The sequence below is a fragment of the Saccopteryx bilineata genome, chromosome 2, assembly GCF_036850765.1.
Source record: "Saccopteryx bilineata isolate mSacBil1 chromosome 2, mSacBil1_pri_phased_curated, whole genome shotgun sequence".
Classification (NCBI taxonomy): domain Eukaryota; kingdom Metazoa; phylum Chordata; class Mammalia; order Chiroptera; family Emballonuridae; genus Saccopteryx; species Saccopteryx bilineata.
The window spans coordinates 293,215,079-293,239,800 of NC_089491.1; the positions used below are offsets into that span (position 1 = coordinate 293,215,079).

Here is a 24,722-nt window from a genome sequence, read left to right on the forward strand (position 1 = left end):
AAAGCCCAAATGTAGTAGAAGGAAGGAAATAATAAAGATCAGAGTAGAAATAAATGACATAGAGGCTAAAGAAACAATACAGAGGATCAATGAAACTAGGAGCTGGTTCTTTGAAAAGGTAAACAAGATTGATGAACCTTTAAGTAGACTCACCAAGAAAAAGAGAGAGAGGACTCAAATAAATAAAATTAGAAATGAGAGAGGAGAAATAACAACTGACACAACAGAAATACAAAATATTGTAAGAAAATACTATGAAGAACTGTATGCCAAAAAAATAGACAACCTAGATGAAATGGACAAATTCCTTGAAACATACAATCTTCCAAAAATCAATCTGGAAGAATCAGAAAACTTAAACAGACTGATTACACCAAAGGAGATCGAAACAGTTATCAAAAAAGTCCCAACAAAGAAAAGTCCGGGGCCCGATGGCTTCACAACGGAATTCTACCAAATATTCAAAGAAGAACTAACTCCTATCCTTCTCAAACTATTTCAAAAAATTCAAGAGGAAGGAAGACTTCCAAACTCCTTTTATGAGGCGAGCATAATTCTGATTCCAAAACCAGGCAAAGACAACACAAAGAAAGAAAATTATAGGCCAATATCTCTGATGAATATAGATGCTAAAATCCTCAACAAAATATTAGCAAACCGGATCCAACAATATATGGAAAAAATCATACACCATGATCAAGTGGGATTTATTCTGGGGAGGCAAGGCTGGTACAATATTCGTAAATCAATCAATGTGATTCATCACATAAACAAAAAGAAGGAGAAAAACCATATGATAATTTCAATAGATGCAGAAAAAGCATTTGATAAAATCCAGCACCCATTCATGATCAAAACTCTCAGCAAAGTGGGAATACAGGGAACATACCTCAACATGATAAAAGCCATCTATGAGAAACCCACAGCCAACATCATACTCAATGGGAAAAAATTGAAAGCAATACCCTTAAGATCAGGAACAAGGCAGGGGTGCCCCCTTTCACCACTCTTATTTAACATAGTCCTGGAAGTCCTAGCCACAGCAATCAGACAAGAAGAAGAAATAAAAGGCATTCAAGTTGGAAAAGAAGAAGTAAAACTATCATTATTTGCAGATGATATGGTATTGTATATAGAAAACCCTAAAGTCTCAGTCAAAAAACTACTGGACCTGATAAATAAATTCAGCAAAGTGGCAGGATATAAAATCAATACTCAGAAATCAGAAGCATTTTTATACACCAACAATGAACAGTCAGAAAGAGAAATTAAGGAAACAATCCCCTTCACAATTACAACCAAAAAAATAAAGTACCTAGGAGTAAACTTAACCAAGGAGACTAAAGACTTGTACTCGGAAAATTACAAAACATTGATAAAAGAAATCAAGGAAGATACAAACAAGTGGAAGCATATACCGTGCTCATGGTTAGGAAGAATAAACATCATTAAAATGTCTATATTACCCAAAGCAATTTATAAATTCAATGCAATACCAATTAAAATACCAATGACATACTTCAAAGATATAGAACACATATTCCAAAAATTTATATGGAACCAAAAAAGGACAAGAATAGCCTCAGCAATCTTAAAAAAGAAGAATAAAGTGGGAGGTATCACACTTCCTGATATCAAGTTATACTACAAGGCCATTGTACTCAAAACAGCCTGGTACTGGCATAAGAACAGGCATATAGATCAATGGAACAGAACAGAGAACCCAGAAATAAACCCACAGTTCTATGGACAACTGATATTTGACAAAGGAGGTAAGGAAATACAATGGAGTAAAGACAGCCTCTTTAACAAATGGTGTTGGGAAAATTGGACAGCTACCTGCAAAAAAATGAAACTAGATCACCAGCTTACACCACTCACAAAAATAAACTCAAAATGGATAAAAGACTTGAATGTAGGCCGTGAAACCACAAGCATCTTAGAAGAAAACATAGGCAGTAAGCTCTCCGACATCTCTCGGAGCAATATATTTGCTGATTTATCTCCATGGGGAAGTGAAATAAAAGACAGGATAAACAAATGGGACTATATCAAACTAAAAAGCTTTTGCACAGCTAAAGACAACAAGAACAGAATAAAAAGACAAACTACACAATGGGAGAACATATTTGACAATATGTCTGATAAGGGGTTAATAACCAAAATTTATAAAGAACTTGTAAAACTCAACACCAGGAAGACAAACAACCCAATCCAAAAATGGGCAAAAGAGATGAATAGACACTTCTCCAAAGAGGACATACAGATGGCCAATAGGCATATGAAAAAATGCTCAACATCACTAATCATTAGAGAAATGCAAATTAAAACCACAATGAGATATCACCTTACATCAGTCAGAATGGCGCTTATCAACAAAACAACACAGAATAAGTGCTGGCGAGGATGTGGTGAAAAGGGAACCCTCCTGCACTGCTGGTGGGAATGCAGACTGGTGCAGCCACTGTGGAAAACAGTATGGAGATTCCTCAAAAAACTGAAAATCGAACTGCCTTTTGACCCAGCTATCCCACTTTTAGGAATATACCCCAAGGACACCATAGAATGGCTCGAAAAGGAGAAATGTACCCGCTTGTTTGTGGCAGCATTGTTCACAATAGCGAAGATCTGGAAACAGCCCAAGTGTCCGTCAGAGGACGAGTGGATTAAAAAACTTTGGTACATATATACTATGGAATACTACTCAGCCATAAGAAATGATGACATCGGATCATTTACAATAACATGAATGGACCTTGATAACATTATACGGAGTGAAATAAGTAAATCAGAAAAAAAACTGAGATGAATCCATACATAGAAGGGACATCAAAATGAGACTCAGAGACATGAACAAGAATGTGATGGCAACAGGGGCGGGGGGTTGGGGGAGGGGGGATGGGGTGAAGAAGGAGAGAGGGGTTAAGGGAGGGGAGGGGCACAAAGAAAACCAGATAGAAGGTGACAGAAGACAATTTAACTTTGCGGGAGGGGTATACAGCACAATCAAATGTCAAAATAATCTAGAGATATTTTCTCCCAACATATGTACCCTGACTTATCAATGTCACTGCATTAAATTTAATAATAATAAAAAAAAATTAAAAAAAAATAGAGAAACTGAGATTTATTATACACTGGTCTGTCTACAGACTAAGAATGGAAAATGCAACACTCAAATGCAGTGATAATTTTGCCTTGATATGCAATTGTTCAAATTATTAAAAAAGAAAATTTGTTTATGACAGCACGATGAATACATAAGCTAGTTCTATATATGGGCAAAAAGGAACAACCATAGAAGAGCAACCACATGTTTCTTCAACCTCAAGTTCAAGGGCTGCTGAGGTTTGCCCACACTGATACAACTGCGTGATTTGTATTGCTCAGGAGCTTTGTACTGCTCATTTCTCACAGCGTGGTCACAACTCATGTATGAGTCTAGTTCCTGAGATCAGGTGTGTAAAACAGTAGCTGCGAGTAAAAGTTTGTAGTGTGCAAAACAGAGGATTGTGTGCACACTTTTTACAAATCAATAAACCAAACAACAGTGTAGATAAATGTATGGAGGGTATGAGCATGCAATTAAAAATATATTAGGTAAACAATAAATATATTGAAAGACGCTCACCCTCAATAATTTGGAGAATGCAAACCAAAGCAGTGTGATGTTGTTATTCACAGGTCAGATTGGCAAAAATAAAAAAAAGTAAAATTTCAAGTGTTGGCTGGAGGGTGGGAAATCAGGTGCAGCCTTCTGCTGGGGAGAATGGGAAGTAGTGCTGTGAAAGGCAGTGGGTTGATGTCGGTGGTCATCTGAATGCTCAGATGCTGTCATGGAGTGGTTTTTCTTGCAGCATCTAGGAGCAGGAAGCAGTCATGGGTGTCCACAGGAAGGCGTGGGTGATAAGATAATATTCCTTGCAACACTGTGATGGCAGAAAGGGAAAACTGTATTAAAGTACCACATTAGGAAAATGGGTTGATATCTCATGGAATGGGCATGTTATGGAACATTATGCAGCAACTAAAATGAGTAAGATCAAACTGTATATATACCAAAAATGTCTCCATAGCTATTGTTGAGTGAAAAGTAGACTAAGAACACAAAACTAGTTTTATATAAGATCTTTAGACTTCTTTGGAAATACATTTATGACTGAATGTGTTTAGAAAAGCATGTGGAAGACTACAAACCAAACTGATAATGGTAAGAATAGAGAAAAGACTCACATTAGGGGTAATAAACCAAGGAGACCTTTTCTTATGGTAATGCTTACTTTTTTTGCTTGTTTAAATTATGTTACTTGCATAATTAACAATCTGTAAAAGTTTTAGAGTTACTTAAATTTGAGCAACCTCATCTCATTACTTCCTTTAAACAGTTAAAATGTATTAAATTAAGTTACTTTAATGTCTTTCCTTTTGAGAACTTCATACAAAATGTCATACCATGAAATAGTAAAGGATGCTACCATAGAAAATGTGTTCCATTTAATCTTGTAGTCTGACTAGTGGCTTATGAATATAGCAATGCATCTAATTCATGGGGCTAAGTCACTGCAACTTTTAAAAAACAACCCATGAGTATTCCTAAAAGAAGATCAATGGATTTTAAAGGTATGACTCTTGAGGTATCATAGACTTTAACAACCAGAATATTTCAAGAATTAAATAAAGCTGCTGCCAATTAAATAAAGTGAGCATTTTATAGTAGTCAGTAAATGACTCTCTGTATGGTAGAAAATGACTTCCTGGACAAGTATACATGAGCTGCTTTTGTCATAAATATATTTCAGTATTTATGAGTACAAAACCATTTATATTTATTACAATATCTACTTTTTGAAAAAGTTGGCATGGTCACTGCCATTAGTAAGTAATAACCATTCATTCTATTGTGAATACTTTTCCATATATTATAAAAATATTGATTTTAAAATAATATTAGTTGGCCTGAAGCTCTTATACTCTTAGTTTTTCTTTCCTAAATGAGGTAGAAATTTTGGCTATGAAACCAAAAATAAAAAAAATAAAAACCAACCGAGAAGAAGAAAAAGAAGAAGGGAATGAGTGAAACAGAAAATGACACTACCAGGTTTCTATAAATATTAATATGATTCAATAGCTTAAGTTTGAAACGAAGAAACTTTTCATCTTAAAGTGATAATTTTCTAACTTTCATTAGTGAAGTGGTTTAATAATTCTATTCTTTTGAGTAGGCATACTATTCACATTATTGTAAATTTTTTTTGATTTATATTAAAAATTTCAACTTTGATTTTTAATCTCCTGTGACTTAGTGATGTTTGTTGTGATTAATACAAACATAGGAAAATAAAAAAGGATTCATAGAATTAAATTTTTTTTGTAGGCCTTTATTTTTGGGAGATCCTAATATTGAACTTCTAGACAGAGGACAAGTTTTACATTTAAAGAATGCACGAAGGAGTGACAAGGGGCGCTACCAGTGTACAGTGTCTAATGCGGCTGGCAAACAAGCCAAGGACATAAAACTGACCGTCTATAGTAAGTGGGACTTTCTTAGGCTGTCTATTGTCATCAGTTCTCAGTGTAAATGGAAAAGCAAAGTTTACACTAATGTTAACTGTTCTTTTATTCATACTGAATGACTTGGAATGCTACTCACTTCAGAAGAAGCAATCTACCAGTATATGTTTGAGGCTAGAATGTTGCATCTGATTTTTAATGTATTTTATCAATAAGTATAGGTTTTTTCAGATGGTCAAGTGATTTTTGTATGATCTCACTTAAGAGGTCAACTATTTCCTATTGGTTAGTATATACATAAGTCAAAAGTCTATACCCTCAAAGGGATTTAAAAAAAGACATAGAATGAAGCTGATGGTATATAAACAACTCAGTTATTCTGTTTTCATTTCATATTGGCCTTTCTCTTGACTGCATCATAATATTTTAAATGCCTTCTGTTTGTGCTGTTTTTTTCTCCTGGCTAAGTAAGTCCCCATCAGAGATATGTAGCCATCATTTCACTAAATTTTTTAGTATACCCTCAGGCTGGTGACTGCCAAAGGCATTTTACTTTTTATACACAGAGTTGTGAGGAAGACATAGGAACTTTATGTCGCATGTATAAAGAATTACACAATAAAAAAAAATAAAAGAACTCAACTGGTCAGCCATGCTTCTTGTTCATCTACCTACTGTATAACTGACCAGTTGAGTAGTGAGACCAGAAAGTATGAAAGTACTAAAATCATAAAATGACAGGAGCCAATTGAAATAGCTTTCAATGGATGAAACTGGAACAATCTGAGTAACAAAATAAATGATGTAGTATTAGATTATAACCCAAAGTATAAATTAAATTTTTATTAGTCCATATGGATATAAATAAATAATTGGATAAGGGGAGACAAATTTCCTATATAAAAGATTCCAAATAAATTATATAGGTATTCCCCTCTCAAGAACATAGAACACAACTTCCAACCCCATACATATACAATATAGACTGTGGAGAGTGGTTCCTTACCAAAGAAAAGGGTGAAAGAGAGCAACTTTACACTGGAGAAACCTGGCAAAAGCCGCCTTGATCAGATTGTCAAGGGCAACATCATCAGTGCTAAGTCATGCTAATAGTATGTGTACTCCTCAGATGATGTGATAAGAATGGTACTTTACTTCTTTGACCTTCCTTCCAAAACCCAGAACCCTGGTCCAACCACAAGAAAAACATTCCACAGAATATTCTATCCTAACACAAAAGTGTAACAAAATAAAGTTAAGGCACTAAACTCAGGCACATGCCATTTGGTTTGTTTTAAATTACTGCAATTATAGCACAATCCTGGAGTGACCATGTTCGGAATACGTAGCTGCTTGGAGCCACTTGAGTTGTTTTTCCAATAGCAGAGTCCCCATGTGGTGTGAGAGGCCAGGCATGTGGTTGCCAAGCGGTGGAAGGTCCACATGTAGCCAATTAGATGAGTAAAGTTGAATGAATGATGTCTTGGCAGTTCCAAAAAAAAATAAGAAGCAAAAGTTGAAGACTGTCCACGGCTATTTTCAACAGCTGCTTCTGAAAGCACTTAGACCTTTAGTATTGGGGACAGGACATAAAGTTGTACTACATCTGATATTTTTGCCCCCTAGGCCTGATTTTAAACATGTTAATATCTATTTTAACTGGCATTTCATTTTGTTTTGCTTTGTTTGTTAAATAGAATGTTCTACTATTAGTACTGTAAAATGATCTTTTGGACTTAAATGAACTCCTGAAAATAAAGCTGTCACTTGCTTCTTTTATTGAAATCTGAAACCAAAAAAGAGGGTGATAAAGATTGATAAAACAGGCAATTAATTATCAGTAGCTAAATCACAGACTTCCTCATTATCTCTAGTTTATACTTACTATAAATGCACTATTTAAACATTTGTAGCATTTAAGGTTTTGATGCAGATGTTGAAGCTTAGAAACCTTGTTTCTATTCTAAAACCCTTTGTAGTTCCACCAAGTATTAAAGGAGGGAATGTCACCACGGAAATATCAGCCTTGATAAACAGCGTAATTAAACTGGAATGTGAAATACGGGGACTCCCAGTGCCCACTATTACATGGTATAAGGATGGCCAACCAATCATATCCAGCGCACAAGCACTTTATATTGATAAAGGACAATTTCTTCATATCCCTCGAGCACAGGTCTCTGATTCGGCAGCGTATACATGTCACGTCACCAATGTTGCTGGAACTTCCGAAAAATCGTTCCACGTGGACGTTTATGGTAGGAAAAAAAATACATATTTTGATCATATATCTTTGTTTGTTTTCTAATATGCCAACTTCCGATTCGTTCACTCATCAAGTGCTAGGGGGTCTGATTATTTTCAATATTCATGGGTAGGAATTAGAAGAATTTGTGCGATGATTTGGAAGAATATCTTTAAAAGCTACCATTAACAGGAAGAGGTTCACTCAAAGGGCCAATGACTTGCCCATGACACTTGGGCAACCGGACTGTTTGGCCTTATGCAGAAGGTAGAGTGGTTGTTGGGACTAAGCTCATTCTCCACTATTTACCCTTCATAATAAGCCAGACACAGCTTAGAGTATCCCACAACATTTAGAGTAGTTGTAGATTAGCTGAACCAAGAAATTCTTTCCTCAACACCCAAGCCAGAGATGGGCCTTAGGGTTCCTATTTCATTAAGAGTCAAAGAATTGCTTGAAATATGACTTTTTTCTCATAGTTCCCCCAATGATTGAAGGTGACCTGGCCATACCTCTGAACAAGCAAGTGGTTGTTGCGCATTCCCTGACGCTGGAGTGCCGAGCTGCCGGCAACCCTCCGCCCATCCTCACCTGGTTAAAAGATGGCGTCCCCGTGAAAACCAGTGACAATATCCACATAGAAGCTGGTGGGAAGAAACTAGAAATCATAAGTGCCCTGGAAGTCGATCGGGGACAGTATGTGTGTGTGGCTACCAGTGTGGCAGGAGAAAAGGAAATCAAGTATGACGTGGATGTCTTAGGTAAAGAAGGATGCCACTATCTGGATTCCCAGATTCTTAAACCCGACCAATAAAATAATCTTGGAGAAGTTCTAGTTTTCTGTTCAACTCTGGACTGCAACATGGCTGAGTGGTGGATTTATCATCGGAGTCCCAAGATCTAAAAACACAGAAATCTTCCAGTGATTTCATAAGCATACTTTGCGTTTGTAAATGCATACAGGTGTGTTCTACACCTGTGACAACATCTGCTTACAGGGAATGAGAATGTGGACTTCGTTCTTGAACACTGTGAAGCCACCTTGCAACCCTGAGTCCTACTTCTTTATAAATTGAAAGCTTGTGAATAGAGGCCTAGTGCTTGAGGTTCCCTTCTCTTATTCTTATGAAAAGAAGCAACATAAAATATGAATCAACTTTACATTCGGATGGCATCAGTAACCCCATAGTGTGCTAAATTAATTGAGAAAATCCACAGTATGTCAAAAGTACATTCATTGACCCTGGCAAGCGTGTATTGTAAAATGTATTTAACATTTCAAATCCCCTTCAGGTACCAATTACTATGATACTTAACTGATGTTGTAAATGGAAACTTAGTGGTACTTAAGGTGGCGGAGTGTTTTTTCTTGAACGCCTTTCATTGCATGTTCCATCTCTGTTGTTTCCCAGTGCCGCCGGCTGTAGAAGGAGGAGAGGAAACGTCTTACTTCATAGTGATGGTTAATAATTTACTGGAGCTGGATTGTCCAGCGACGGGCTCTCCCCCACCAACTATCATGTAAGGGTTTTGGTATGTCTTCTAAATACCTCCCACTTCTTTGAGGGTTTAGAGAGATCTTGAAAGAAGTCCTCTGTCACTAAAAGGCGGTTGTATAAAATTACATTCTCTTAAAAGACAGGCTCTATATGTAAGCCTGCTTTTAATTGATACTCATAGGGTCCTCGAATCTTCCCAGTTAAAGGAATTTCATTTATGCTCTTAGAAATTGCATTTTCAGTTTATAGAGACAGACTATTAAGCAGTCTCTGTTAACTCTTCCTGGGGCACTGAAGTGTTTAATGAACAACTAAATAAAAAGAAATGTACCAGACATATTAAGGAAATAGAATGAACATGCTTATAAGTTTACCAATTATTTTATCTCATTCCTTCACTCAGAAAGCAATTCTTTTTCTTTTTTTTTTTTTTGTGGCAGAGACAGAGAGAGTTAGAGAGAGGGACAGACAGACAGGAACAGAGAGAGATGAGAAATATCAATCATCAGTTTTTCATTGCGACACCTTAGTAGTTCATTGATTGATTTCTCATATGTGCCTTGACCGGGGGGCTTCAGCAGACTGAGTAACCCCTTGCTCGAGCTAGTGACCTTGGGCTCAAGCTGGTGAGCCTTGCTCAAACCCGATGAGCCCGCGCTCAAGCTGGCGACCTCAGGGTCTTGAACCTGGGTCCTCTGCGTCCCAGTCCGACACTCTATCCACTGCGCCACCACCTGGTCAGGCAGAAAGCAATTCTTAAATACTGTACTTATCTTTCACTTCCAAGATGCTATGAGATATGCAACTGAGGAAAAGCCAACTAAGGGAATAAAATATGTTCACATATGAGTATAAAATTGCAGGGAAAGCGATAATGCATAAGAAATGAGGAAACATAATGCTGTATAATGTCAGGGGTTTATTTTACAGAGGTTTTAGGATTGTGTTCATTTTGCTAGTTAATATTACATAAATATTTCAAGCAAATAACAATGAGGGGCATTTGCCTTATTTTGTGACCTAACATTAATAGAAGAATGAAGAACTCAATGCGTAGTGACTAGGTTCCAATAATAGAACATCCGTGTTGGACTGAGTTCCTTTATTCTTTTCCCTACATAGGGGTTATTTTATAAAGTGAGTAAGTAGGGAATAAGACAAATGCATAAATGAGAATTTATGTGTATATATATATATATAATTTATAAATAAATTATGAATAAATCTAGTTCCTCCAAAATACAGGAGGAACTTCATTATTTAAAATATATATCCACACTGCTTTTACCTTGTTGCTGTAGGTGGCTGAAAGATGGCCAGGTAATCGATGAAAGGGATGGATTCAAGATTTTACTAAATGGACGCAAACTGGTGGTCGCCCAAGCCCAAGTGTCAGATACGGGCCTTTATCGGTGCGTGGCAACCAACACGGCTGGAGACCACAAGAAGGAATTTGAAGTGACCGTTCATGGTAGGCTGATGAAGGGACAAGAGTATTACAATTACAATTAATTTTTTACATTGTTTCATTATCTAATTCAGATTGTAACTCTGGATAAATCTTGAGTTGTGGAAAGTAATGTGAAGAGTGTGAGTTGGAGTTAAATAAGAATAAATGTTAAGTCACTTAGTCAAAACACTGACTCAAGAGATACCAGGTGAATGACTATAGACAGAACTTAAATGTTAGAGAGTGTACTCTGTATAGAGTGCCAGGGCGTGAAGAAGGAGACCAAATAAGGTAAAAGAGGAAGGCAGAAAATTCCAAGTAAAAGGGTTAGTTATGTCAGCGTGGAAGGGTTTAGCCAGAACAGGAGGGAGTGTGAATAGAGTCATTTCCAGAAATGGAAGCTGAGGATGTTATGCAGGATCCAAGGCACGTAAGTACATTCACAAAACTGGCACAATGGTGTCAAAACCATAAGTGTGACGATGGAAACACGGTCTGCCAGGTTACTGTGTGTCTTGCTTGCCAGCAGAGCTTGGGGAGGAGGGACTGGAGCGAGAAACTGGAGAGCCACTTGGAAGTCACCGCAGAGGTTTCTATGAATGTCAGCTTCATTTCCTGCTCTGCCTACACAGACTTTTCCCCTGCCTTTTTCAGTCTTGTGATGGAACTTACCTATCCTCTTTCTCCATCTTAGTTCCGACTCCCGAGGGAGGGCATCTGGTAGGGCCAACTTAAATCAAGTTGCCATCCTGGGCTCAATTGGCCTTGCTGGGGGCAGAGTCATGCACTGTAAATATGGCTTCTGGAAACTCACCTGATGAATGTGGCCATTCTTGAGAAGGGAGGTCATGATAGATTGGAAAAGCACACCGAAAGGTGTAAGCCAAACAAACATGTGCATTGCACTTGCTACAAATGCATTTTACTTATTCTTTGAGAGTTAGAGATTCATAATTAAGAAGTTATCATTAAAAATATAAATTAACTACATGGGATAAAATTATTTCACTCTTTGTAAAATAGGGAGTTTTCCTTTTTAAATTGCTTTTTCTTCTTTTCCAAGTGAGAGGAGGGGAGATAGACAGCCACATGCACCCCAACTGGGATCCACCCAGCAACCTCTGTGTGGGGCTGATGCTTTGCTCATCTGGGGCCATGCTCGCAACTGAGGTATTTTTAGCACATGAGGTGGAGACTCCAGTGAGCCATCCTCAGCACTCAGGGCAGATGCACTCAAACCAACCAAGCCATGGCTGTGGGAGGAGAAGACGGAGAGAGAGAGAGAGAGAGAGAGAGAGAGAAGGGCAGGAGGAGTGGAAAAGCAGTTCGTCACTTTTCCTGTGTGCCCTGACCGGAAATCAAACCCAGAACATCCACACTCCCAGCCAGCACTCTACTACTGAGCCAACTGGCCAGAGCCCCTTTTCAAATTGTTAAAATGTCAGATTTATACATACAGATTTTTAATATTTAACCCCACTGATTATGGTTTTTGTTTCCTTCCTTCCTATCTCCTCCTTCCCCACTTCCCTTCCTCTCTTTCTTCCTATTTCTTTCTCTTTTGCATCTAGTTCCTCCAACAATCAAATCCTCAGGCCTTTCTGAGAGAGCTGTGGTGAAGTACAAGCCTGTCACCTTGCAGTGCATAGCCAACGGCATTCCCAACCCTTCCCTAACGTGGTTGAAGGACGGCCAGCCTGTGAACACTGCCCACGGCAACCTCAAAGTGAGTACAGGGATGAGTGAGCCCTGGATGAGAATGCTACATAGTTCTTTCTGGAGTTTCACCATCTTCTTTCCTGATTGTCGTTTTTCCTGTTGTATGAATCTTGCAGAAAATTGACTGAAACAGTATGTGGTTTCCTTAACCTTTTTTAGAATTTAACTTAATATTTGGATATGAAGAATGAAATTAATGAAAGACTAATAAACTTAACAATGATATCAATTTTTAACCTATTAGTTAGTACTTTTATTATTTTGATTTATGACTATCGTAAATTTTGAAAAATTGGTGTTTTATAGATAGTGTTCATATGCTAAATCAGGGCTTCCCCAATATTATTATCATAGACTAAGGTACAGCCACATCTATATAAATCTTACTGAAATGTCTTGAAAAACATATTGTAACTAGTTTGTAAGCTTCAAGGGTGTAGAGATTCGATCTCTGTGAATAAATTTATTTCAGTATCCTAAATCTTGAATATAGTCCCTGGCATATAACTGTATCTCAGTACATATTTGTTAGATAGATAGAATAGATAGATAGATAGATAGATAGATAGATAGATAGATAGATTTCAAACCTAGATAATTTAAATGATGCATTTAAAATCCAGATTAATAGGTTTGCTGCTATGTTCAAGTTGATTAATGTGCACATGAATTTGACTTGCAGTAAGTTTTCAATAATGAGGGATTTTCTGAGTTCTTTTCTCAGTACAAACAGTGGACATCTGTTCATTTATTATTCCTATTCCAAGTCCAATAGAACAAGTCTTATACTTTGGCTAGTGAAAGGTTTAGTATATAGCCTTCAAACATAGTACAAATAAACAACTGTTTACTGAAAATAGACATTTATCACATAATCATACAAAAGTATATATACAAATTGTAATGAGTAATTTTAAGGGAAAGTATAGAGAGATATGACACAGATAATGAAGAAAGCCTTTAAGCATGAGAGTAATTTATGGAGAAAGTCTTTGAGCAGAGATCTGAAGAAGAAGTAGGAGTTAAATGGGTGAATTAATGAAAGTGAACTGGGTAGGGTATTTCAGAGAAGATGCTCACGAGCAAACAACTTGAAATAGAGGCAAGGATGACACCCCTTAAGGATCTGAGAACAGGCCAGTGGAGTGAGGAGCAGAAAGCAAGGGTGAGGTGATATAAGGGGAGACCAGAGAGCAGGGAGGAGGCAGTTAGGCAATATTGATTTTATTTTTAGTTCAAAGCAATGTACCTTTTGGAGAATGAATTGAAGAATCAAGAATAGATATGTGGAAATCAATTAGGACTTATTGTCTAGGAGAAAGAGAGAAGAGAGAAGTTGGGACTTGAGCTGGCCCTGGAGATGAGGATACCTGGATATATTTGAGAGTTACTTATGGTTACATCATTAGGATTCAATGATAGATTGCTTATAAAAGGTGAGGGAGAGGGAAATATCAAGGAAAACTTGTAGGAGTCTCACCTACACAAATGCAGGTTGTCACGCCATGCAGTGAGACAGGGACTCAGGAGGAGGACAGGCTTGACAGGGAAAATCTGGGATTTGAGTTTAGACTTTGGGAGGTTGAGCTGACTTTGAAATAAAGTGAAAATGTCAGGTAGATCTTTGACTATGTGATCCTGGAGCTCAAAGGAGAGTGTTGGCTGGAGAGGCTGATACATAGATGATACTTGAAACCACGGTCATGGTTGAGTCAATCCAATGGGAGAATAAAAAGTATGAAATAGGAGAGAGAACGGACCTAGTTCAGAGTCATAAGAAATGATGATATTTAAAGGCTGTATGCAAAAGTCCAGAAGTGAATATAAATGTACGAATGTGCTGCTCAACATGTTTTAGTACAGTATGACTGGAGGGCAGTGGGAGTTGACATGGCAGGGTATAGAGAGAGGGTCATTTGGGGTCAGAGTGTGGGCAGCCTGGAGGGCTATGCTGAGTTGGGATTTCATTCTGGGCAAAGAAGGGAGCCATGAACGAGCTTTGAGAGAGGATTGGTAAAAGGATCAAATGTGCATTGTGGACAAATTATTCTGGCAATGATATGCGAGATAGATTAATAGTTTGGGAGGTTGGAGACACTGGAATATAAATTAAGCTATTATAATCCCACAGTGGCTGTGAGCTTGGAAAATAGGGGGTCTGAGAAACATAGAGGGGTATAATTAATAGAAGAGTCATAGTGGGCTCCAAAACCGAGACCACTGGGAGAACAGTTGGTGCAATTAAACAAGATTGGACACATGCAACGAGACGTAGGTTTAGAGATACAGGAAACAATTTTAAGCTCTGTTTTGGATAGGTTAAATTTTGTGTGCTAACCTGTCCAGCAGATAGCTGGAACCACAAGTGCTGAGCTCAGGAGAGAAGTTGTGGCCAACGCTGTCAATTTAGACACTTGCACAAGATTCTTCACCAAAGCCAAGGGTTTGGCTAGAGACCATCAGAAAGCTAAGGAGGAGGAAGCTGGTTCTGTAAAGTTATCTAAGGAAGTCAGAGAATGAGAACTGAGGAAAAAGGCTGTGTCTCTCAATACCCAGGGAGCAGAGTGATCCAAGGAAAAGGTAGTGAACCATGTCAAGTGCTGTACATGATGAGACGAGAGTATGAGCTCACTACATAGGCTGCTGGATATTATGATCGGAAGTTACTGGTAGCCTCTGACTAATCAGATTCAGAAAATATCTGCTCAATCATCAGTTCCAAAATGGTGGAAATGAAGGGAAGTGAGGAAAAGCAGGAAGAAATTTATTTGAATTTTCATTTCTTATACTTTATAATTATCATTGTTTTTCTGGCGCCCTTGACCATGTAATCAAAAGAGCTTGTTGTTCTAAAACTGTTTATGAAGTGTTATGTAAATGTGACCATGTTTTCTCAAATAGCTTAAATTTTCATCACATAACTCATAGTTCCCTGCTCAAGTCTGTCCTTCAGTGGATTTTATGACTCTACCGGCAAACTGGCCTTAGGTTATTTTGTGTTTTCCAATGGATAAGAGAAGCTTTTCAATCAACTTAGTCTATTTTCTTGCACATGATGAAGTGATCTGGCTTTAATCTTTCAAGAGATAATTAAGATACTGGCATAAAAATATAATTAGACATTATAAATGTAAATGAGTTTGTCTATCTCTGCAAAGGTTTTCAAGTCCAAGCGTAAAGTACCAAATGCTGCCATGCTTTCTGCTCCCAATTAGATACAGTCTTCTGGTCGGGTTCTGCAAATTGCCAAAGCCCTGATGGAAGATGCTGGCAGATATACTTGCGTAGCTACCAACGCAGCCGGAGAGGCAAAGCAGCACACTCACCTGCACGTGCACGGTAATGTCAGTCCCGCGTCTCAACAAAAGAATATTTCTCTGGCTATTTTTTTAACCTAGTGAGCTCATCTTTATTGAATAACAGTATAAAACAAACAAACAAATAAGTGTTTATTTTAGTCTATATAAGGAAACTTTTTTTACATGATTATAATTAGAATTGCTTGTATTAAGATCTTTTGTTTTTAGATTGTTAAATAGAGTGTGCTAGAGCTTATAAATAAACAAACTACCTTGTGTTTTAAAGTATTTGAATTCTATTGATAAGTTTCTGTGGATAATTTGTTGAAAAGGCCGAAGAGTCGAGGTTGTTCCCTAGCGCTGTGATTTTCTTGCCTGTAAGTAGAAGCTATCTTTGATGTAGTATCTTCTCTCGTGTGTGCTTAAGTAAAAAGTCTGGTGGCCATGGAACACTCGTGAATATCACATCTTCACAGTAAACTTGAAAGACTATCTGGCCTTGAATGTGAGACTGCAATCTCTGGAGAGTCATCAGAAAGGGCTAAGAAATACAGGCTTGGCCTTTCCTAATTCAGCCAAGGATATTTGCAGAGAGTTGTTCAGGATCTCCACCTAAGCACTATTCATTTTCTCTGATTCATGTGATTGCTGTAAAACCACTCATTCATTCATTCACTCACTCACCCCACATTTAATGAACAATTTACCATAGAAGAATACCCCAGCACCTAGCTAATTCCAGGTTCAGAATTGGTAGTCACTAAAAATTTAACAAATGAAAAAGTAAGCAGTTAGTAAATAAAACAACTTAAATTGAACACTGAATTCTTCTAATATGTTTCTGTACATGTTGCCTTTTATTTAAATCAACCAGTTAAAGGATTCAAATCATCAGTTCCCTAAATGTTTCCAATAAACCAATTTATTCCTTCCCCAGTTCCCTAAATATGAACACCTAATTTATGGATATCATACATAAAAACCATGTTTCTTAAAAGAACCTTTGAAAGACTAACATCTCATTGTAAGCAAGTTGGAGTTGGTTTGCCATGTTGAAGCTTTGGGGACAGGCTAGCCTTGCCCTCCCCTAAGTTGTTCATAAAGCCTACTGTCTCTCCCTGGTGCTCTGTGGCAGTGGTCTCCAGCACATACTCAGACCTCCACTTCCATCTGAGAGTGTGTTAGGGCGGGCTGCCCCTGTTTTCTCTCTTTTTCTACCCTGAGACCCCTTTTCTCCTTCTTTATGGGGCTGTTTATCTTCCCCTTGTCAACAATATCAGTCCTTATCTGGTCTCCATTGTTGGCTAAGAGGAGACAGTTACCATATTTCCCCATGTATAAGATGCTCCCATGTATAAGATGCACTTTAATTTTGGGGCCCGAGATTTGAAAAAAAAATGTATTACATAAAGTGATTGAACTCAAGTTTTATTCATCATAAAATTCATACAATTCCTCATCACTGTCAAAACTCCCATCCATTAGCTTGTACTCATCTGTGTCGGATGACGAATCACTGTCTAACAATGAGTGCAAGAACAAGTGCGAAAAAGTGGCAAAAGCATGTAAAAAAATCTACAACCACTGTATAAGATGCACCAAGTTTTGAGACCCCAAATTTTTCAGAAATGGTGTGTCTTATATATGGGGAAATACAGTAAGTGGGATAGCTTGTTCTGTTGTAATCACCTCATGCACAAGGTCAGGTCCACTTTAGTTTCACTTGTATGCTAACCATGATCTAGGTGATCTTGAACAAACCATTCATTTTCTCTGAATATCTGACTTTGCAGTGCTTTTGCAGATTAGAGGTGTTAGTACAAAATACCTCCCACTGCCAATTCCTCTGGCTTTCAAAAAGAAGAATATTTTTGTTCTCTGAAATGGTTTAAACTTCTTAAAGGATGACTGTATAGAGAAAGAACAGAGTGTATGTCTCCAGAACTGGGGAGAACTAAACTTTATTGTTGGGGTGCCCAAACGTCCATGCTCATAAAAATTTTTAGTATTGCATGTTAAAAATACAGTTTTCTGCCTGACCTGTGGTGGCGCAGTGGATAAAGCATTGACCTAGAACGCTGAGGTTGCCAGTTTGAAACCCTGGGCTTGCCCTGTCAAGGCACATATGAGAGTTGATGCTTCCTACTCCTCTCTCTCTCTCTCTCTCTCTCTCTCTCTCCTCTATAAAATGAATAAAGTCTTTGAAAAAATACAGTCTCCTGAGCTTTGAAAACAGCATCTCTGATGCAAGTGGTCTGTGTGCCATTACTTGGAGAAGCACTGGCCCAAACTCTAAAGACTGGCCTAGAGTCTTGCCAGTGTAATCATGAGTGACTGAAAACCAGAGTCCATGAAAGAAATCAAGCATCCCATCAAATCCAGAGCAACAACCAAAGAGAAAAAGCAGAGATATTACCTAGGAAAACACAAGTCTGTAAACCTAGGATATAGACTAGAAACAAAATGTATGTTAGCAGGAGTTGCGGTTAGGGTACACACAGCTATGTGGAAAATCATCAGAAAGTGGGGAATAAGCTGAAAGACTTCCGGGTCAATGTCAGGAGAAAGAGAAACAGAAGGTGGGTTATTATAAGGATTTATTAAAAACTACCAAAACCAATGGAGAATGTAAAACAGTCTTCTTGATATGAATCACAAATAGAATAGAGGTAAAGTACAGTACTAGCTGAAAATGTTTTATCTAATACCATCGTGACTTGTCTGGATAACAGTTCATCTGCCTGAATGGAGAATAAATAATGATGTGAACTTTTAAATTAATAACTTATGATCAACCTGGAGGAAGTAGTTGGCTCAGTGAATGTGACAGGAATCTGGACAGAAAGCTAGAATAACCTCTTGGCAGTTGTGACAGCAGTTGAATACAAATGGCTCTAAATTTGATCTGTGACAATAGGAGGAGATGTTAAAAAAAAGAGTCGGAATTTCTAAGAGATTAGTTGATGACAGATTTCAAAAGATCTCAGGGGTTAAAATGACAAGTTAACCTGATGTACAAAACCACAGAGGAGTAGGGTGGAGAAGAAAGGCTTAAAGATACCACATGTTGAAATACTAGATATTTTAATAGCTTTCTTCAATTACTGTGGATATGGTAATTCAGGTTCACAATGAAGCTAATCAATCTCAGAAGTCAGTAATAGAATCTGATAGTGTGAAAAACAAGAGGAATTGACCCTGTATATTCTTGCTCTCTGAATGCTTCCAAAGTGATATAGCTAATTTTGGTGATCTATATTAAAAGGGACATTAAAAAATCTATAAGAAAGCACATGTCATTTAACTTAGTTCACTTATTAACTTATTTAAACAATTCCATAGTTGCCTTCTAAGTTAGGATTTGTTTTTATCCCAACCTTATTGTTGGGTAACACAATCAGCAAATGAGCGTCATGCAATTGTCATCCACACATGCTCTGTCCTGAGAAACTCAGCCTCCCAGCTGTTTAATATTTTTCTTATAAAAAATATCATTGATGTTTTCATTCTTCTCAAGCATGGAAAAAAACAAGGCTTTCTAAAGGGTGAAGTAAGGGTGCATGCTCTCCCGGACTGGAAGACAAAGTCATGATCATGAGAATGGAATATTCTTATGATCCCCCGGGTCTCCCAGGGGGAGGTCTATGTGTTACAGAAGGCAGAGGCTCTCAGTAGGTGGTCCTTTTGGATCATCAAAAGTTTCATAATTCTGGAAATTTTAATTCTTTAGACCAAACTATGAAATTGTATCTAAACCTCAGGTATTTGCCAAGTGAGGCAGATGTTTCCACAAACAAATGATAATATGGGGGTCTAATGGCTCAAGCATTTATTTCATCTGCACTTAATTATTTCCTAGGGAAAAATCAGCCATGGTGAAGCACCCAGAAGGATAATGTTGTGGATAAAAGCATGGGCTTTGAATTGGGTTCATACTCTGCTGAGTAGTATCTGTAGAGCCATTAGTTGAGATGTTAACTGTTTGAAAGTTTGGTTTCCTCATCTGTAAAATGGGAAGGAAGATGATAATGCCGTGATCAGGGAGGTGGCTGTGAGGATTAAATGAGAGGCTGCGTGAAAATGTAGGCTGGTGTTTGGTTCCGAGTCATCATCTATAAATAGTAGCTTAATGAGTGTTTTGGCCAAACACGTATTTGGCTTCTGGCCCTTCTCACTACACCAACATTTTAACAAATATATCTAAAGTCCTTTAATGTTGGCCAGGGACCGTCTGGGGTCTGTATTAGTTGTCTGGTGAAAACATTAATGGAGCACCCTTAATTTAATTTTATTATTTTAAAGTATTTGCTTGGCTAACATCTGCTAACACCCACTTAAGAAAGGTTTCTCCATCGTTTCTGTGTTTTGCTTAATAGCTCACTTGTGGCCCAAAGGAGACTTGGTATACATTATAGGGGGAACATTTTTTTCTTTCATAATGGATAACTCCAGTCCAGAACTCTACTATACTATTTTCTTGGTATAGGTGAATTTATTACTCACTATATCATAATCTTGGTGGTCAGGGAGGATTAACTCATCCGTATTACTTTTAGATCAGTTGTATATTAATTCAAACTCAACCAAGATTTTAAAAAGTCAGTTCGTGCCTTTGAGTGATTAAAGTAATGAGCAGAATCTGGCTTACGATGTGTCAGAAGAAGGTCCTGTGGTTTTGGCATGATACGTAAATGCAGCTTTTGAAAGAAGGAAAATATTGGGAAAAAACCAACTAGTTGAATGGAATTCAACCTCCTGCTTGGAGTATGCAGACATTTTCTCATTTTTAACATAACGTATTGTTACCTTACTAATGCTTCTGTCTAGCAAAGTGTTCACTTAAATTCAAATGGCAAGACTATCCCTTTAAATGCTAGAAGGGAATGATTGAATTTATATTTGTATTTACTTTTTACCTAAAAATGGCCCGGCACCATTTGTTGAAAAGCTTATTTTTTCCCCATTGAATGGGCTTGGCGCTCTCGTTGAAAATTATTTGACTTTAGATGTGAGTGTTTTATTTCTATAATCTCAATTCTATTAGACATTGTCTAAATGTCTGTACTTATGCTTGTATCACACTGTCTTTCATATTCGTTTCCCCCCAGCTTTACTGAGGCATAATTGACAAATAAAATTATACGTATTTATTTTTATTTTTATTTTTTTTAAAGATTTTATTTATTTATTTTAGAGAAGGGGGGAGAGAGGGAGGTGAGGAGCAGGAAGCATCAACTCCCATATGTGCCTTGACTGGGCAAGCCCAGGGTTTCGAACTGGCGACCTCAGCATTTCCAGGTCGACGCTTTATCCACTGCGCCACCACAGGTCAGGCCAAATTATATGTAAAGTGCCATGATTTGATACAGGTATACTTTGTGAAATGATTACTACAATCAGATTTATTAACACATACACCTACTTTGCATTATGTAGTTACCTTTGTGTGTGCATGTGTGTGTATAGTGAGGTCTGCTCTCTCAGTATTATTAACTGTTTTCACCAGGCTGCACATTAGATCTTCAGAGTTTATTCTTCTTCTAAATGAAAGCTTGTACCCTTTCACCAGCATCCCCCATTTCCCCCCAATAATCACCATTCTAGCCTCTTTTTCTATGAGTTTAACACTGCCACATCTAAGTGACATCATACAGTATTTGTCTTTCTCTGTCTGTCTCATTTCACTTAGCATAATGTCCTCTAGGTTCATCCATTTTGTTTCGAGTAACAGGTTTTCCTTTTTTGTTATAGCTGAGTAACATTTCTCAGAGAGAGAGAGAGAGAAAGAGAGAGAGAGAGAGAGAGAGAGAGAGAAACAGTGTTTTTATCCATTCATCTATTGATGGACACCAAGTATTCCTATATATCGGCCATGTGAATAACGCTGAAATGAACATGGGAGTGAAGATACCTTTTTAAGATACTGACTTCATTTCCTTCTGATCTATAGCCAGAAGTGCGATTGCTGGATCATATGGTAGTAGTTTTAATTTTTTGAGGACCCTCCACCCTGTTTGCCATAGTTGCTGTATCAGTTTACATTCCAGTAACAGTACCCAGGGTTTCTCTTTTCTCCAAACTCTTGTCAACAACCATTATCTCTTGTATTTTTTTTATAATAACCATTCTAACAAATGTTAGGTGATATCTCATTGTGGTTTTGATTTGCATTATCCTGACAATAAGTGGTATTGACTATCTTTTCATGTACCTGTTGGCCATTTGTATGTCATCTTTGGGAAACTGTCTATTCAGATTTTTTTGACCATTGCTAAATCAGATTATGCGGGTTTTTTGTGGTTGGGTTGTACTTCTTACATAGTTTTAGATATTAACCCTTTATCAGAGGTATTGTTTGCAAATATTTTCTCCCGGTGGTAGGGAGCCTTTTCATGTTGTTGATGGTTTTCTTTCTGTGCAGAAGCTTTTTAGTTTGAGGTCGTCCCACTTGTTTGTTTTGCTTTTGTTGTTCATGCTTTGGGCGTCATACAAGAAGTCCTTGCCAAGACCAACATCAACAGCTTCTATTTTTCCTTCTAGGATTTTTGTGGTTTCAGCCTTCCATTTTAGTCTTTAATTCATTTTGAGTTAACTTTCAAGTACCACACTGTCTTGATTAAATGATTGATTTTCATGTTAAACCAACCCTGCCTTCCTAAGCCTGTCTTAGTCATGGTGCATACTCTGTTTTATTATTACTGGATTCACCTTACCAGTATTTTGTTGATTATTTTTGTGCCTGTCTTCAAAAGGCATATTGTTCTGTAATGTCTTTTTATTGGCTGTCTCTGTCTGCTTTTGTTATCATGGTAAAACTGGCCTCATAGAGTGATTTAAGAAGTGTTCCCTCTCTGCTATATTTTTAAAGGGTCTGTGAAGGGTTCATGTTAATTCTTCTTAAATGTTCGGTAGAATTCAGCAGTAAAGCCATGTGTGCCTGGCATTTTCTTTGTGCGAAGTTTTGATTACTAATCCAGAGATTTGAAAAAAGTTGATTTTGACAATTCAGTGCCTTTGCATTTTTTTTTTTTAATGGAAGAGTGGATTTTTGGAGTCCTTACTCTGCCATTCTTGCTGACATCTAATCTTTTTCTTTAAGATTTCTAGTGGAGTGAAAAATAACCAACCCACTCCATAGCCCTTTCATTTCATATTCTTACCATATTGTTTTACTGCTGCAGCTACCTAGTCTGTCAAAGCTTTCAATGATCGCTTCAGTCCAGAAGGCTTTAAGTGAGTATTTAGATAACTGTTTTGAAGAATGTACCATAGACTTAATTATTTTTTCTTTCCAGTTGAAAAAGCCATATAGCAATTTTTAAAGGGCTTTTGTTGTTAAATAGCATCTCGTAAATCAGAGTTCAGCAGAGACAATAGAAACATGTTAGGCATTTTAAACAAACAAAAAAGGGGTTAAAACATTGAATTAGATTGACACAAAGGAGCTACAGGTGTGAAAGGGAAGTGTGTTCTGGGCTTTGTCTTTAGGAATAACTTCCAGGAAAGCAGAGCCCTGACCCACAAAGACAACTGCTTCTGAAGACGACTCAACTCTCAACTTGTGAAAACCCAGCTTTGAATTTCATTGTCATTTTTGCTTGTTTTCTTTGGTGTTTATTTTTGTTATTTCTTTATTCCTGGCTTCTTTTGATATATCTAATTGGTCTTTCTCTAGAAGCTGAGTTGAGTGCTCAGAACAATTATTTTCATTATTAATTAGTTTTTAATATATTAATTAAGGCTGTAAAATTTCCTTGGAGCATTGTACTGCTTGCTGACATGCCATAGGTTTTATTTTAACCAATCTCATTCTAATTTATTTTTTCTAATTCTATACTTTTTTCTTGATTTTCTCTTTAATGACATTTTTTTTCTTCATGTAGAAAGCTTTATATTTTTAGTATTGATTTATTATAGATTTCTTAAATTATGGCATAAATGCTTTATTGACTATTGATGGCCTAATAGAGTGTTTATTTTGAAAATATTCTATAGGCATTTGAAAAGTATATATGTTCTTTGTTAACTATGAATATACATGAATACATACATACATACATTTGGATAGAAAATCTTATTTTTCAACTTCTTTCTAACTCTTGTGTTTCACTACTTAGTCAATTTCTACAAAAGGTGTATGTTGGAAAAATGAGTTTATAAAATTTGTGTTTTTGAATTTGCTCACTTTTATTGTTAAAAATGGCGCTGAACAGCACCAGGTATGTGATCTGTGAAATTGCTAACTACCTTTCTTCTTGGGAAGGGCCATTGTTATGCTGGAGGAAGAAAAGTTTTAAAAGGAAAGAGAAGGAAAAGAGGGAGAAGCCAAGATGACAGAGAAAGAGAGAGAAGCCAGTTTTGCAGAGTAAGAAGCCATATTGGCAGGTGGGGAACCAGAGGTGAGGAGCTTTTGCAAGCTCCATTGAGACTGGTGGGGCCTTTGATTCTAGGAGAAACCAGAGAAGATTCTCCTGGTTGTGGAACTGACTGTGTCAGTAGTTTTGTGAGCTCTAACTGAATGAAGAGGGAAGTGTTTTCCCTGTGTTTTTGCTCATCAGCCGGTACGAGACTTGAATAAAGGAATGGCCCACCATTTTTTGGCTCTACTGTTTCTTTACCATCTGCCTGAATCCAATGGGAACCTGCATGTGAACCTGGCCGCGACAGCAGCGACTACTGGCTTTACGGTGTACTAAAATATACTATTTTTAGAGTTTTCAGATTTTCTCTGCTTTTTAACAATTTTTGCTTTGTTATTCAGTACTACTTAATCATATGCTTTAGTTTTATTTCAGATATAGTTATGAAAGGAAGAAATCATATTTCCCACTGAACAAACAGTTTCATTTTAAATGTTCTATTTATGTGAACTAGTTGTCTGTTTGGGCTTCTTGCAGAACCGCCCAGCCTGGAGGATGCAGGGAAGATGTTGAATGAGACAGTGGTGGTGAACAACCCTGCTCAGCTGGAGTGTAAGGCAGCTGGAAACCCCCTTCCTG

At 37.4% G+C, this 24,722-nt stretch overlaps 1 protein-coding gene across 1 annotated transcript in view; it reads left to right on the forward strand.

Annotated features, from left to right (window-relative positions):
- The window catches only part of HMCN1 (hemicentin 1), a 431,303-nt gene that overhangs the window by 246,849 nt on the left and 159,732 nt on the right, over positions 1–24,722 (forward strand). Inside the window, exons 30-37 of the mRNA XM_066261348.1 lie at positions 5,375–5,529; positions 7,491–7,769; positions 8,236–8,517; positions 9,169–9,277; positions 10,557–10,726; positions 12,277–12,431; positions 15,640–15,763; positions 24,621–24,722. Coding sequence (XP_066117445.1) covers positions 5,375–5,529; positions 7,491–7,769; positions 8,236–8,517; positions 9,169–9,277; positions 10,557–10,726; positions 12,277–12,431; positions 15,640–15,763; positions 24,621–24,722 — 1,376 coding nt within the window. The remainder of the gene's footprint in view (positions 1–5,374; positions 5,530–7,490; positions 7,770–8,235; positions 8,518–9,168; positions 9,278–10,556; positions 10,727–12,276; positions 12,432–15,639; positions 15,764–24,620) is intronic.